Source organism: Ornithodoros turicata, chromosome 1 (genome assembly GCF_037126465.1).
Source record: "Ornithodoros turicata isolate Travis chromosome 1, ASM3712646v1, whole genome shotgun sequence".
In the NCBI taxonomy this organism is placed as follows: domain Eukaryota; kingdom Metazoa; phylum Arthropoda; class Arachnida; order Ixodida; family Argasidae; genus Ornithodoros; species Ornithodoros turicata.
This window is the reverse complement of record NC_088201.1, coordinates 96,419,300-96,435,736: the sequence shown is the minus strand read 5'-3', so window position 1 is coordinate 96,435,736 and position 16,437 is coordinate 96,419,300. Positions and strand designations below refer to the sequence as shown.

Here is a 16,437-nt window from a genome sequence, read left to right as displayed (position 1 = left end):
AGCGTGCCTTGATACTTGTGAACAGCATGCAGAGAATTTTATGCTGTTAACAGAATAGGCTTCCGACCATGGGACGTGATGCACCCCACAGCTATAGAATCCAGTGATGGACCAATAACTCCGACATTCCAATCTAGACAAACGTAATGGCACTATCAGAAGCACCATAGCACTAATGGGGTTTTACTGAAAATATTTCGAACTGTTTTCTCCAACAATTGCTCAACATTTCGCACTAATTTCAGTCCAAGCTGATTGTTTTTTTTTATTCTTCACCCCGCGGACTCCAAATAATCCTAAATGTGCCTTCGGCCCGGTATGGAGGACAACAACCACCCACATTCACTGCTTGCAATGAATGCGCGCATCATGTGGAATGATGTGGCGATCCCAAGACCACAAAGCCCTCAACACCCCTTGCTGATACTCGAACGCCAAGTGATACTGAACACATGCCGCGTCCCCGTGTTTTTCGCCCCCCGCACACGGTCTGCTTTTTTTTGCGCAAGTTTTTTTCTGGGCCTGCAACACCAGCTACGCCAAATTCGTGTATTGTTTTTCTGAATACGGTCCCGAAACAAGGGACGACTAGGGTTAGTGGTAGTGATGTCAATGACAACCACAACAACTCGGTGGACGGGCAGTCTTTGGTTGTGAAAACTTCGTAGTGTGGGACGACAATCCCGCCCAAAGTAGCACTTGACATTTACGTTACTGTGTTGATTGGTTTCCACTATTCTGTGCTGAATTGATTGATGTGACCGACAGCCAAGCCGTAGACGTCGCAAATATCGGAGACTGCACAACTACTGGAGTGATTCGCGGTGCCATAAGTATGCTTAGCAGTGTGTATCCCAGCGGCACAACACTACCAGAGATTGTTTACCACCAGAACACTTGTTTTTGTTTATGGTCTGCTAAACAAATTGGAATCGATAGTTCCTTTAAGCTACTTTCAGTAGTCTGGACAAATGTTCTGGAAGCAGGTCTTGACCTTTGACTAATAATTCAGGCTGCTCACTAATTCAGACAACTTTTGTGGCACCTATAAGTCCGAATTATCGTTCACCAGCCGTATAACTGAAGAGAGAGTTACCTGAGGCTCAGCAACTACAGTGGCTGACTGCCCTTTGCCCATGTCCGACTCCACCAGCCGCTTCAGCCGCTTGACCATCTTCGCCGAATCTGAAGAAGAGAACAGTTCCGGATAAAACATAGGCCACAAGTCAGGCATTATACCTCTTGTCCTTGACGTTCCAAGGTGGCAGGTTTGTACTTTGCCAAAGATGCCAGCAGTTGCTGCCATCCACAGACAATGCGACAGACATGTGCCATCCACAGGGGACGCTGAACAGTGTGCCATGTGTTGAGATTTCAGTACTGTCTATAAAACACTCAGGTAGGCAAAATTAATCCACAGAGTAACCAGTCAAGTCACGGGAAAATGAGGCGATCATCGTGGTACGTGAGTTAGAAACAGGTTCTACTCGTGGTGTAGAACCTGTTTCTAATTCAAGTACCACTAACAGTGCCTCAGTTTTCCATTTATCCATCTATTCGTACAATGGGCTGCTGAGATTTTCGTCGGACTCGTGGTATATGAACTTGAGTGAGATCTGTGTGACATTGTGCATATTATATTGTGCTTGTTGGACAGTAGCTGAAGTAAGGATATGCAACCCTTTCCCACTTCAAAAACGCAGAAACATAAGACTGTGTGGACATACCAAGGGCCTCCTCAGCTTTCCGTAGCTTGTCTTGGAGCTCTTGGCTCTCCCGTCTTAGAGAATCAATTTCCTGGAGGTGGCTGCAGCACGGGTCCTGCATAAAAATTGTAATCAATCACAAAAGGCGACAAGTGGCAAAGAAAATAGTTTTCATGAGACGCTGCATACCTCATCCGCCGTGTCTTCGGTGTCCGACATGGACGAAGCAGTGGCTTGGGAGAGGCATTCATTCACAATTTTCGTTCTCTTGCGTTCCATGGCAGACTCTGTGCCTGAAGTAAAGGCAGTGTGCTCTATTTAGTATAGATTCTCAGTTCACGAAGGCAGACCATGTCATGAAGATTAAAGTCGTTTGCCCTAAGCATGGTCAGTGGTCCTGACGTGCCAGCGCACATTTATGCTACTCGCAGACAAGCACGAATCAAACAACCAGGGACGGCAAAGCATGTATGCTAAGTAGAAAAGGCTGAGCCGCTTTCACGAGAGCGACGCAATGACATGAAAGGCGATAAACCTAGCTCGTTTAACACTACATCTTACACGTGGTGCCAGAGGACAAAGTTGATGACTGGAAGAGCTCCGCGAGGCGCTCTATAATTTGGCAAAGGTAGGCAGCAGTGCTAGCATTCATAACATGCCCTTCGTGCAACCGGAGGCCAGCCAATCGCGACCGTTACCCGCAATTGACCTGAAGGCATCACAGTAAACTAAGAACATAACTGATCATATTACTTACCAACTGCCAAGATATATGCCCGTGCCGGTTTTGTGCAGTCCTTCCATCTCACAAGCACTTTTCCTTGGATGGCTTCCACGTGTTCGGGGTGCACAGACAGTTTTCTTCCGAGTTCGACGTCCACGAGAACACGAATCGGATAAACGTCCCATGCGTTTTGCTTGGGCCACTTCACCAAAATGTGTGACATCGTAGAAATGACGGAATCGCAGCGATGGAACCGGTGACAGATGATCGATGGCGGCGATAGTAAGCAAGCGTCGCAGACAAGGAGGAGGCCGGCTTCAGTTGGATTGGCTTAAGTATGCTTGCGAACCAATGTTTGGTACATGGAAACGAATATTGATGCATCGTATTTTATCATGTTTCGTTATTGTTAGCACATATAATTAACTGGCTAACTATAACTGGTTTATTGACTATAAATAAGTTAGTTAATGCTAGTTAAGTTACTATTGATAATATAACATGCCATCATTCATGCAGAAACCCGAGACTGGGAAGGATAAAATTAATGGATTATAGTGGCCAGCACGCTTGCACTTTTTTATAAGTGATGGCATCACTTATCTTATGTATTCATATTTCTGGTGTTTATGTTTTATTATCTTCTATAACAAACGCACACAGTGATACAAAGGAACAAAGGGGAAGCCAACAGCATCATCATCAGGCTGGTTGTTGTGGGTCGTTGACAGGAGCGATTCGTTCGCCATGTCGTCCGGCCGTCCGTAGTTCACATTTTCGTAGGATTATGAGTAAAGTGTAATTATGAGGGTAAAACGTCTGTCCTGCAACTGGTGAGTGCTGTTTAGCGCTCCACAGGCTAGTATGGCGGCGAAGCAGCGCTACAATCAGAGCCTGTGGGATCTTGCTTGCCCGTGTCCCGTGCGGACAAAAAACCGAGAGAAGAGGGCAAAACTAGACGTCTCGTCGGCCCTCCAACCAGGAACAGCGGCGGCATCTCCAGCACAGCCAGATGGCTTAGGAGAAGCTTCAAGCAGCGATGATGTGAGAGACAGTCCAGCGCTGATGGACGCCAGCACTGAATACGACGAGAATATTCAAGAGTGTGCGCAACAGCTGGACACCAACGGCGACGTTGTGGGTCCTGGATTGCTTGAACTACCTCATATGTCTTACGTTGACATCGGCGAGGACTCAGACAGCGTGCACTCGGGCATTTCGCTGTCCGGGATACCAGGGTCCCTGTCTGACGACGGCGGTTCATCGTCAGAAGACTCTTTTCACGAGAGCCCTGCAGCGCAAGTACAAACGACAGACGAACTTGTAAGTTCCCAGTCGCTAACGGTTCGCATGTACAGAGTGCGGCACTCAAGTGCGCCACATTTCGACTACGTGGGAAAAATACAAGACGAGGCCTGATATTCCTCAAACTTTGCCAATCAATAGCATTTGGGCTGAATTTTTCCTGGTATTTTTTTCGTGCATGCGCGTTGTGTACAAGCGAAGGTAAACATTATCAAAATTTTCAGCCCATGTATTTCCAATGACCTATCTCGCCCGAAACAGGTCGTTCTCAGGCTTCATAGGAGAAGAAAACCCTGAACCTGGGGAGACATGAAAAGGACGACAGAGAGCGAGCAAATAACCGTCCGTGCCGGTATAATACCGGCCTGGTGGCATCCCTAGCCCCGTCTTGTATTTTTCCCACGCTGTCGAAATGTGACACACTTGAGTGCCTCGCCCTATAGATATTATCTTAAGAGCACACGTAAGGTCATGCTAACTGTCAGATTTTCTGCTTTAGGATGAACCGCTATACCCAGGGGCAAAGTTGTCACGGAGAGAGAGCCTGCTTCTGATCATGGGCCACAGCCTGAGACACCACTCTTCGAAGGAGGCAACAGCAAGTCTTCTGAGGCTTGTGAATGCCCATATTCCAGACAGTGTCACCCTGCCACAGTCCAAGTACCTTTTCTTCAATCAGTTTGCACAACACACAAAGGAAAGTTCCTTCCACTTGTACTGCCCGACTTGCGAATCATACCTTTCTGTGTTGGACAGTGAAGAGAACACAGCCAATTCTTCTGTTTCCTGTACTCGCTGTGGGCACAGCCACAGTGTAGAAAAGCTAATGAAATGTGGGTCATTCTTCACGACATTAAGCATTGGTAGCCAAATAAGACATCTTCTGGAGCAGCATGGCTTGCCCAAAAGGAACATGGACTCTGGTTTTGACGTCACGGACATCACAGAATCTGTCGCCTACAAGAGACTCCCTATCACTGAGAACGATATCAGCATCACTTGGAACACCGATGGTGTGCCGGTGTTTGAATCTTCGAGTTTCAGCATATGGCCACTGCAGCTGATGGTGAATGAGCTCCCATTCAAGCTTCGCACACAGAACATAGTACTTTGTGGCTTATGGTTTGGTCCCCACAAACCTAGCGTGAATACGTTCCTGAAGCCATTTGTCGAGGAAATGAACGTGCTGTCGTCTGGTGGAGTAACGTGGGTGGACAGTGTCGGCCATGAAACAGTTTCCCGTGTGTTCCCTGGGCCATGTTCTGTGGACACTGTTGCCAGGTGCCTTGTCATGAATATGACACAGTTCAATGGTAAGCATGGGTGTGGTTGGTGTGAGATATCAGGAGAACAAATGGAAGTGGGAAGAGGCACTGCCCGTGTGTACCCCTTGGAACGGCCCCTGCCAAAAGTCAGGACACAGGAATCCATGCAGGATAAGGCAACTAAAGCTGTGAGGAAGCAAAACCCTCTGTGTGGGATGAAAGGGACCAGTATTTTGTACTTTATGGCGTATTTTGCATTTCCTTGTGGTTTCGTAGTGGACTACATGCATGCTGTGTGCTCAGGGTTTGTCAGATCCACAGCATGCATGTGGTTCACACACAAGAGCACAAAGCCGTTTCACTTGGGAAACTATGTGTCACAAATAGACAGTAGGCTTCAAGGCCTCAAGCCGACCTGGGAAATTTCACGTTTGCCTCGGTCAGTTGAGGCCTGGAAGTACTGGAAGGCTTCGGAGTGGCGGTGTTGGCTGCTGTATTATTCCCCAATTGTTCTTCGGGGAATACTTCCAAGCAAGTACCTAAAAAACTGGCTGAAGTTTGTGAACATAATGCATCTGTTGCTTGGAAATTCTGTCCCACTGGATATGATTGCTCTGCTAAAGAAGCAGATGGTATCGTTCCTAGAAGAGTATCAAGACCTCTACGGCAGAAAGCACATGACCTACAATGCCCACTTGTTGTTACATCTTGTCGACAGTGCACGGGAGTGGGGCCCTCTTTGGTGCTACTCATCATTTCCATTTGAAAGCATGAATGGGACTCTTGTCAGGCTCCTGAATGGCACCAGGTACGTCCATCTCCAGGTCGTTGAAAAGTACTTCTTGCTGCGAGCCTTGCCCAGGCTTGCAAGCAGCACAGCTTCTGCTTGTGTTTTGTCGTTTATGAAGGATACACTTCATGGCTACACGCTCCGGAAACACATTACAAGGCACGACACGGCGGTACTGTTTGGGAAGGGGAAGTCGCTCTCTTCCGGTGCTACTTCATTTAAAAAGGTTAAGGTCGGTGGATTTACCTATTGCACAAAGGAGCTTGACAAGTGTAGGCGCTGTAATTCTTTTATTTTCTCAAGAGGGAACTTTGGAAGGATTTCTAAAATCATACTTCCTAGCACAAGGAGCAGGGACACAGTGCAAATACATGCAGAAAAAATGAAAGTAAAGAGACAAGTGCTCACATGCGTGCCGGGTATAACTATTCTTTTTGTGGAAGTACAGGCTACAAATGAAATGTTCACAGTGAGTAGCAGGGACATTCAGAAGTGCATTACGTTGCAATGTGCAGAAGTTACATACTTGTGTGTGTTGCACAAGAACGGAACGGTAGAAGCTGTGTAGGGCTAGTACATGATAGTAAATTGCCTTCCGCATGTAGTCAATTTTAACACCTTCGGTTTTACGTAAGACAGCGATAATCACCACGACAGAGAGAAATAGACAATATACATAAATCTGAGGAGGCAGTCCAACGCGGTGCACCTTGAGAGAGATTTCATTCGCTGTCGCCCGTACGGAAGGGAAAGATAGCTGTGGTTGAATAGGTCAGGCAAGAGCTGGGTAAGACCCTGCAACCTTCAGACTCAGTCTGAAGGTTGCGGGATCGTACTCCGCTCCTGCCTGACCTTTTCAACCACTGCCATCTTTCTAGTCCGTTTCACTATAGGCATTGAGCTTTGTCTGTGTTTCTCCCACTATGTGTCTCCCAGCCACAGGAGAACTTTCCATCATGTTTGCTCATACAGAGGGTAGGCAATCCACTCCCAAAGTGCACTCCATCGTGGTACCTCCTGGGATTTATGCATGTCGTCTATTGAATAGTTCTCTCCAATAACGATGAACGTGAACCTTTGTACCTGTGAGAAATAAACAAAAGAATTTCGAGTGCGTTCAGGTGAACTATAAAATGCAGGGAATGGCATGCAATTGTGGCACATTTTTACATCGTCTGAAGTATACAAGGCTGTAGTTGTGTTCGCTTCAAGAACTGACGAAAATTATGCTTGTTAGTGCCTACTGCTCTTCCACCAGTGGTGGATGGCACTGGTTCTTAGTGTCTGTCTGTCTCTGGCTGTACACTGCGTCACTCTACACCGTGATATGTAGCATGTTTCAACTATTTGTTTGAAATTGCTTTACTGCAGGTGAAACTGTAAAATATTGGCACATCAGTGGTGAACACTTAAGGCGAAGATGTTGAATTATGTTCTGTATTGTGCAGAGCTGTATGCACAAAGACAACTTGCACCAAGGGACTGAAAGTTTGCAGTAGGCGGTCAGGATTGAGCTTCATTAGTGTTGTCGGCCCACCCATGGCCAGCGGAGGAGTACATCTCAAACGACGGTCCTGACTTTAGTTTATTCTTGAGGTTAACACAATTATATGCCTGCCATTCTTCAGGCTTGTCATTCAATAGCTTTTTGTCTCAAGTTTTATTGCTATCTTTTTTGCCCATGGATGTCACGTAGGAGCAAAAATAGAAATTGCCAGAAATTTCAGCCTGTGTATTTTGAAATACCTGTCTGGCTTTTGTCGTGTCAGTTTTGTGTGCCGTGCCACCTGTGTGTTGCCACATGAACTGGAAGCATGCAGGCCTGAGAAAGGGAGGTTTTGGGCAAAATAGGCAGTTCAAAATATATGAGCTGGATGTTTTGGTAATTTTTATTTTTGTTTCTCCACGATGGTAGTTATCTAAAAAGGAAAATAACCAAGCTACAGTAAATTACGTATTCAGAAATAGTAATTGAACTACACAATACTACCATTTTCTGGGTAGTGACAGCAATTAGCTACAGTTAAGCCAGTTGCCATCAAGGCTTGCCTGAAGACACTGCATTTCCTAATGACACTGGAAAGTGACCGGCCTGCATGTTGGTTGTTAACGAAGCGTGAATGTGCGAAATATGCTGCAGTTTTGCCAAAGTGCAACAATTTTAGTTGGGATGCCTTCTGTGCTTTGTCCTATATTGTAAATATTTGTTGGTTATCTTGTACATTACATTTATGAAACTGCATGTGCGTGAAATGGTAGTAGTTAAGCAATTTTGTGCAGATGGAAAATTTTTAACTTTTGTAAATATCAGTTATGTGTATGTGTGTGAACTTCCTTCATTTATGCTAGTTGACTGCATTGAATTATTTCCTGCACTATTGAAAATTTGAGACGCTTGTGTTTTGTGGAAAAGTGCCGCTCTAATTTTTCATGTTTTGACAGTGTTCTCACTACGCTAGTATTTGAAGAGGTTGCATTGCAATAAATGAAGTTTGGGCTATGCCTGGAAAAATGTGCTGACAAATACCCTGTTGGTCTCATCCTTTTGTATGCTTCGTGGAAAGTATGGTGATGGACTGATGAAATGGACAACTGCTCTTGCACTAATTTACTTTATTTTCATGTACAACTGTTCGCACGTTTAGCCATGTATCATGACCTGCACCTTAGTTTTTCCGACCCACAATTACAGCCTTGTGTGAGATAATGTTTCACTGGTCTAACAGATAATGACTAATTAGCTACAAAATTATGTCTCGGCACCGGTCTTAAACATAAGGAGTAGCCTGTGATTGCGTTACTGGTAATGAATTACTTTTTCAGTACTTTTTACTCTAATTCATTCATTTTGCCAAAAAGTAATTTTGCAAGAAGTAATCTGATTACAATGTCAAGTAATACATCACAGACTAATTGATACGCTGAGAGAACGGATTGACAGCTCGTGGAAAAAAATAAAAACATTTTACACGCACTGCCATGCTACCCTTTCACCTGGTCTATTCTGAGCGCGCAGAAAATAACTAATTAGCTACAAACTTATGTCTTGGCACCGGTCTTAAACATAGGGAGTAGCCTGTGATCGCATTACTGGTAATGAATTTCCTTTTTAGTAATGTTTACTGTAATCGATGAATTTTGCAAGGAAGTAATTTTGCAAGTCATCTCATTACATAATTCATTACAGAGTAATCGAAGCACTGAGAGAAAAGATTAACAGCCCATGGGAAAAGGAAAAAAAATACATTTTCCACCCACTGTCACGCTACCGATCTGTTCTGAGTGTGCCTTGACCATTGAGTACCTAGCCCTATTCTCAGTATTGCCCTATAATCTGACTTACTAAGTGTACCTTTGGACTGGCAGGGAACCAGTTTAGTTGCGTCATTTTGAAAGTTTTGGACCTTGAGGAATTGATGCTTTCGCTATGTGAAATATGCACCGAGACGCTGGGCGGTGCACTCATGTGCTGCTGTTATGACTCTTCTGCAGTGTTCAATAGCCACGGGCCAAAACCCCGTGGACGTGCCCTACTGAATTATCGCTGTGCAGCATCAGCTTTCGTATGTAGGTGTTCACTGTGGATATTCATGACATGAACAACAAGGTAATAGCCTCTTACTTAAATGCACCATGTGGCTCCATGTATTAAAAACTTGTTATCTTCAAAGCCAATGAGCTTGAATAAGCTTTGCCTCATGAGGTATGGTACGTGTAATATAAAAAATGTAGTTTTTTTCTGTGAATAATTTTTTTCTGTATCGCTGCTTGGGATGTTTGATGTCAGGATTGCTGCACTTGCACACTTACACATTTACGCAAATGAATACTTCAGCATAGGTCGGGCAGCCATTACATGCGTGATTCTTGCAAGTCCATTCTTGGACTTGCAGCCGCCGGTAAAGCTATGGTTAGAGATCATCGATATTGCTTTGCTTTTCAGAAACCTGAAGTAATGCAGTACCATTAATGTTAAGTAATGTTATTAGATTAGATTTGTATACTGAGGTAATACATGATGGTATTTTTTTTTCAAGAGTAAAAATAATGGTAAACAACTTTTCTGAAGTAATGTGTATGAGTCTGCTCAGTACATGGTCTGCCTGGCAGTTCCACACAAACCACAAAATTCTACATTAGGAGAAAGAAGCTCAATACATCGCTTATTGAGTACATATTGACAACACACAATACACAGCACATAAATAAAAAGTTTATAAGATGCCAATAAGCATTCTATTTAGTAATGTCAATAGGAAGCGACTTGCAATAAGAACTCAATAGGGTCCATAGGGGACTCATAGGACACCAACAGGAAGTCAATTTTCATTTTTGTAAGGGTTATTCGCTCTCCAGAGCGTGAAGCTGGATGGCCAGCTGTCAGAAGTTGGATGGCCGTTGGTGACAGAACGCTGGCGTATACTCCAATCAGATACTCAATAACGGTCCAGGTATTCCTATTTTTCGGGCGGTATACATCATGTCGAGGACCCAGTAAAGTTCCAACGCTGTTGCGACGGCGCTTATCGCGTCAGACATCGCCATGTCAAACTGTTCAAATTTTACCCGGATGTTTTTGGTCTCGTGAAGCTTTCCATCATACACCAGTGACGGGTACACATCCTGTAAATGGAAAACAAAGCTGCATTAAATAGGCACATGTATTGGGAAGCTCAGAGACGAGGAACACAGAAAGAGTCAGGCAAGGTGGTGACTTTTTGTGAGTAGGGCACACAAGATTATGCATGAAACTGCTTGCTTAATTGTCCACTTGTCAAAGTAAAAGCCAAGCTTATAAAAGCCTCTTAATTCAAATTTCAGGGGGGCTCAAACGACGCTCGAATTAATGAAGTCTGAATTAACGAAAATGCAAGGAAACACATGTCCAATGCTGGCAAAAACAGGAATCACCCAACGTTGTTTTCAAAAAGAATTGCGCCAGAAGTATGGCGATTTCGCAAAAATTCGCAGAATTCGGTATGCAGCGTGGAATTGGCAATTGGACAATGCATGACACAGAATTTTGTGGAAGTGGACAATTTGATTCCATTCGTAAAGCGGGCTTCTCCCGCACACGTGTCGCGATGCGGTAAGCTCACTTTACAGAACCTTTTCAGCAGGTCAAAACTTGGCATGCTATGGCAGTGTTGTTTTATGTCAAAAATCCCTTCCGGAGACTATTCTTTTGCTCAGGGACGGCGGTCTGTTTGAGTTACCCGTCGTGGGAGCGATTTGCATTTGAATTAATGACAGGCATTATACATGGGTAAGGACCATCTTTTTCGGTTGCGGGAAACCTTGAATTCCGCGCCACGACTTCCTAAATTCTGTGATTATCTGCGGCAACAGCAAAAAACAGTGCTTGTTCAAGCATTCCTTATGGTTTGGCAATAATAGTGTCCTCTTTTCGCATACCAGTTGGTCTACACAGAGGAGACATACACCTGATATTCTTTCCCAGCCAATACCCCAGATGGTGCTCTTTTGTCACGGCTATATATGAGCAGGATGAGTAACCTTCTGTTAGCAATTTCATTTCAAATTTAATGGCTGCAAATAGGTATCATTCAAAAAAATATTTGTAAAAAATACATCTCAGCCATTGCATGAAAGGTATAACGACTGCACCACCTGCAAACTCTCCTGTAAAAGCAGCTTTCTGCAGTGCTTATGTGCGCCAGGAAGCCCGCTTTAGATACAAGCATCACAATCATATATTGGATTTTCGAAAGAACTCTGAGTTCAAAAGGAATACTGCGTACAATTCAACGCTGATTGGACAAAAATATAAAGTCATAATGACTAGAAATGTCATATTGTGATGGAAGTCTTCCGCCATTCCGCGAGTGAAATAGGAAGGGCCTTATAACATAAGTATGTATGGGTAGGGCCTTACCTTTTCTGGTTTAATCCGAATCCGCAAGAGGGTTACCCCCCCCCCCCCGAACAAAATTCGAAAAATTCGGGTTTAACCATAATTTACTCGAAAACATATTCCGAAACCAACTTCATAAGCTTGCTTCTGTGCCATCGTGTGCGATGAAAATCACTGAAAACATTGCAATAAAAGTGAAAAAACGAAGGAGGATAAGGAATTGGAGATGTTACTATTCGAAAATACGCGTGACAGAGCGTTCCCGTGATTATCGGTGGCTATCGGCGTTCCTCAAGGTGGCTTCACTGCACTACTCATAAGCATTAGGTGAAGCCCACTTTAAGGCACAGGGGGGGGGGGGATTGCCTGTTGTAGATTTGAATTATCTGAATTCGAATTCCTTTTACTCCCTTGTCTTTCTCACTGCAATTGGTCCTTGTTCCACAGTTGTGCTCATGCTATGCAATTTGATCTTCGGACCAGCACTTTTAATCCTTATTCCCTCATTGAATGGAATTTAAGTTACGTATCAATATCTATAAGTGTAAAAATGTCGTGCTGGACACAAAGTATGAAATAATTACTATCCATTAATGAATAACACCACACTGCTGTATCCATTAGCCTACCGCGAAGACAATAAATAAATTGATTGGTAAACTTGTGCAGTGATCATCGTCAAATTCTGTGATTTGAGGGTTAATACTGCAAGAATGAGGATGAAATACGAGAGGAAGTCTGTGGCATGAACAGAGAGGGACAATGTGCTTGATGAACGAATGGAAATGGGTGAAAAATATCGATACAACAGAAATAACTAAAAATGGTTTGCATAACGAGGGTACTTACAGAGCTTTTCAGGTAGTCGGGCTGCTGCGATGCAATGCAGTCTAGATCGGCAAAGAGACAAGAAATTAAAGATATTAAAGATAAAGATATCAGTGAACTCAACGTAAAGGAGAGAGAGGGCTCCCATGCAGCAGAGAACAACACTCTGGTGGCCAATTCACAATAGATTTCATCTGATCTACCAGGGAAAGGGAGCACACAAGAAAAAAACTGCTTGCCACGTGCTGTGCCTTTGCCGGTAGTAAAAATAGCCATGACTACCCGATCGTTAGCATTCCGGATGTGGTAGCAACTGCACGGTAGAAATATAGTAATTGTGGCACAGTTATACTAACAATAGCACTTACTACGCGTACAGCATCGCGAGGTCTGAAAACTGGTAGTAACCACGGGTAAAAGGTAGTAATGGGAGAAAAGCGGTGGTAACTGCAGCCATTACTACATTTTTTTTACCTTTTTTCTAAGTGTGTAAGAAGTTGTACGCAGCCGTAAACGCAGTAATGTGTATCAGTCTTAAGACTAATACCCGATAACGGTCAGTTGTTGGGCGGCGGGTCTCATCACGTCACGCTGGTGGAGGACGGCGTCCGTTCCGAAGTGGAAGGCATCGGAACGCAATTCAAAGGGTAGCTGAAAATCTCCGAGTGTCAAGATAGGGTTGGAAGAAATTGCTGCAAAAACGTTTGATCAGCAGCTTCGCTTTCCGAAGTCCAACGGAAGCGATCGTCGTTGTGAAACAAAGCCGTCAGACTTTTCGTTCTTGCGGCATAATCTTGGACCAATGGAAAAGTGGAAAACCTCCCCATTTCATCATCAGAATATATCTGTTGTTGTTGTTGGACGAATGCACAAAAGTGGCCAGCGAGGCCAAGGAACACACGCAGGGAGTGTACATCGCACGGTTTTGTCATCTGCTTGATTTTCTCCGTGCACAGATTCCTCTTAGTTGTTTTGGTCATACCATCAATCCGCCTGGTGGAAAACGAGAGCAGGTTTGAACCAAACGCTCTTCTTAATGTTGATTTGGAGGTTCGCCTTACTGAGCGCTTGTAGGACCAGATGGAGATGGTGACGATGTTCCTCAGTGGACCTCGAATAGCCTAGAATATCGTTGATGTAGACGTGCACTAATTTCCCAATAAATGGTTTGAGCACAGCTGTCGTTTTTTTTTTTTTTGAACCATGCAGAGGAATTTTTCCACCCCAAGGAGAGACGATTGTACTCGTATAAGTCAAACGGTGTGACAAAGGCCGTGTTCTTTTGTGTCTCCTCCGTTAAAGGGATTTGCAAAAATCTTTAAAGAGATCTATGCGGGAAAGGCTGTACTCCCACCAGTTTCGTTAATGATGTCATCCACGTGTGGCATGAGAAAAGGGAAGAGGTCGGTCTGACGGTTTAGGAGCCAATAGTCCGTGCACGAGCGAAAAGAGCCGTCAGCTTTGGGAAGGTGGGATGGGTGAGGCAAACGATAACGTTGATGGACGAAATATGTCTGCGTCGAGCATAGATTGTTGTTCTTGTCGCAGCCCGTTCCTTTTGTCGAGCGATAAGTCATATGGTTTTCGCCGAATGGGTGCGGTGTCCCAGGGAATGAGCGGAACCTCCAGCGCGGTAGTCGGCGAAGGGAATCCAGTGGCCAGTATTAGCTCTGGATAGAGGATCTGTACGTCAAAGACACCATGAATACTGGCAGCAGCGGCAAATGCAGACTGCTGCAGGGAAGTTTGAATGCGGCTGTCAGCGACAGAGACTGTACCTGCCCAATAGATGTTAGTCCGTATTCACCAGCTTACTTAAACCATTGGTTTTAGTGACATCGGGTTTAAATCGATCACATGAGACTTTCGTTCGCCAATCCTGGATCGCCACCCCATGCTCTACTACCTCCTGCTGTGAAGCTTATGGCACCGCACATAGCGAGCTTCCTGCACGGCGCATGCGCATTTCGCCAGAGTCTGCCAGAAGCGATGGTGGCCGGTAGGCCTAATCCCCGGTTCACGAATAATTTTTCGTCAAATCTTGGGTAAGTTCTGATTGACATAGTTACTAGAAGCGCCCAGGAGACGCAATTTTATCACAATGGGACGAATATCTGCCTCGAATGTTCCATTTCGATCGTCCACCCAAGCTACTTAAACTGGTGGTTTAAGCCCCATGCATTTGAATGGGACGTATTTTAAACTAGGGGAGGGGCTAGTTTAACGTCGGTCTAAGTACGTTGCAACTACTGTGAACATGTGTGTTAAAAAAAACTATCGTAGAGTGGCTGCGGTGGGTGATGTTGCACTAATTCGAAGTTAACTGGTAAAAGTTAAGCAGAATCGTTTTAAATGCACGATTAGTAAAGAAAACGGCGTAACGCTTGACCGGGGGCACGAAATGCGGCAGTTGTTTCAAGGCGCTATTGCGTGCTTGGCAAACGTAAAAAACCCAGTCAAAGTGTGGTCAAAGAGAGTGACGTCGGCATGTGCCACTGGACAAAATCCATATACCAATCCAAGGGACTGAGAGAGCGTGCGGATGGCCGAACGTCAACGTGCATCTTCAACAACAAAGTATAAGTAGTGCTGGCGCTTATTATGAGTGTCGTCTCCTGTGATACACACTGTAAGCGCCCCCCTCATTGTACAGTAAGAGCAATAACATGCTAGATGGTTGTTGTGAGCCCCGATGGAGAATTTGAGGGGCGTTGTCCATCTGGCATGTTTATCAACAATCCCGGTATCTCTTCCAGGCATCATCTCTTCGCAGCGTATCTGATCTCTAGGCATATTTAACACTACAATAGGACTGATAATAAAGTCCATTAGTGTCTTGCAGCTGTTGTGTGGATACTATCAAGGCATAGAAATATTGCATATTGTTGCACTACACTGAATTAGACACAAACAAAGTAATTTGTAACACAAAATTTGAGCAGATTTTCCGTTTCCTAGATTATGCAAATATCAGAACAAAAGCGAACGAGGTCCCCATTTCCCCTGGATTCACATGCAAGCATAGATGAAACTGAAATGTGTCCTTCACTTATTTCAGCATACCACAGCAGAACAGACCAATGAAGAACAGTTCTTCAGGTATCGTGTTATCACTGCTACATTAGAAGACATTCAAAGAGACAGCTGCTTACTTCTGTATTGATTTATCATCTGGTAAACTTTAGTAGGTCTGCTTCACCAAACGACACTACACAGCAGTGTGCTAAAGGAGGCTGCAAACCTTTTGGAATCATCATTACTTTTCGAGGTTAACTATTGCAGGTACATAACCATGACCAGTCACCGACAGCTTTTGTGCTTTGTATAAGCACAGATATTTTGGAGGTCCTTTCTCGAAAATTATCTGTTATGGACTCGTTTATCACAACAACTTTGTATTCGTGAGCCGTTTGTCTATACTCAGACAATAGAGGGTTTTACAAAGTCCGGCAACACTGAACCGAAACTACGCATCGGCGCCATTGTAGGGTATACGGCAACACGGGCAGTGTGAGCACCCATACGGATCGCGTCAAGAGCAGCAAGGTTGTGAATTTTGATTACGTCGGATGTCATCGATCGTCCATGCTCACATGGCAGTTGCAGCTGTGCCGTCGACTGGGTGGGAAGCCAACATATCACGGCTACCGCGGGTCACAGTGGATTCGATACGTGCGTACCAGAAGGAAAGGTCATCAACTGAGCGCCACATGGAGCGCAGCTACCACTTTCTTGTTGAGTCATACGTGGAGACGGAGTCCATAAAGGCGAACTACACAAAGCAATGGTAAGCCATTCAGTGGTACACGCTCTACTGACAAGTTTAACACGTGCATGTACATGTTTATAAACTTTGGGCTCGGATAACAACTAGTCTTCGCTCGCGCGAAAACGAACACTCAGGAACTGTTCGGATTTCTATCACTGCATATCATTGTCATTTC

The 16,437-nt window shown here is 44.6% G+C and overlaps 1 protein-coding gene across 1 annotated transcript; it reads right to left on the bottom strand.

Annotated features, from left to right (window-relative positions):
* Positions 1–1,553: 1,553 nt before the first annotated feature.
* LOC135379255 (uncharacterized) lies at positions 1,554–2,694 on the bottom strand. The gene is made up of 4 exons (XM_064612457.1): positions 2,464–2,694; positions 1,896–1,999; positions 1,728–1,821; positions 1,554–1,660 (listed from the first exon to the last, which is right to left on the bottom strand). Exons 1-4 carry the CDS (start codon positions 2,651–2,653, stop codon positions 1,554–1,556), a joined length of 495 nt encoding a protein of 164 aa, XP_064468527.1. The 5' UTR covers positions 2,654–2,694.
* Positions 2,695–16,437: the final 13,743 nt, after the last annotated feature.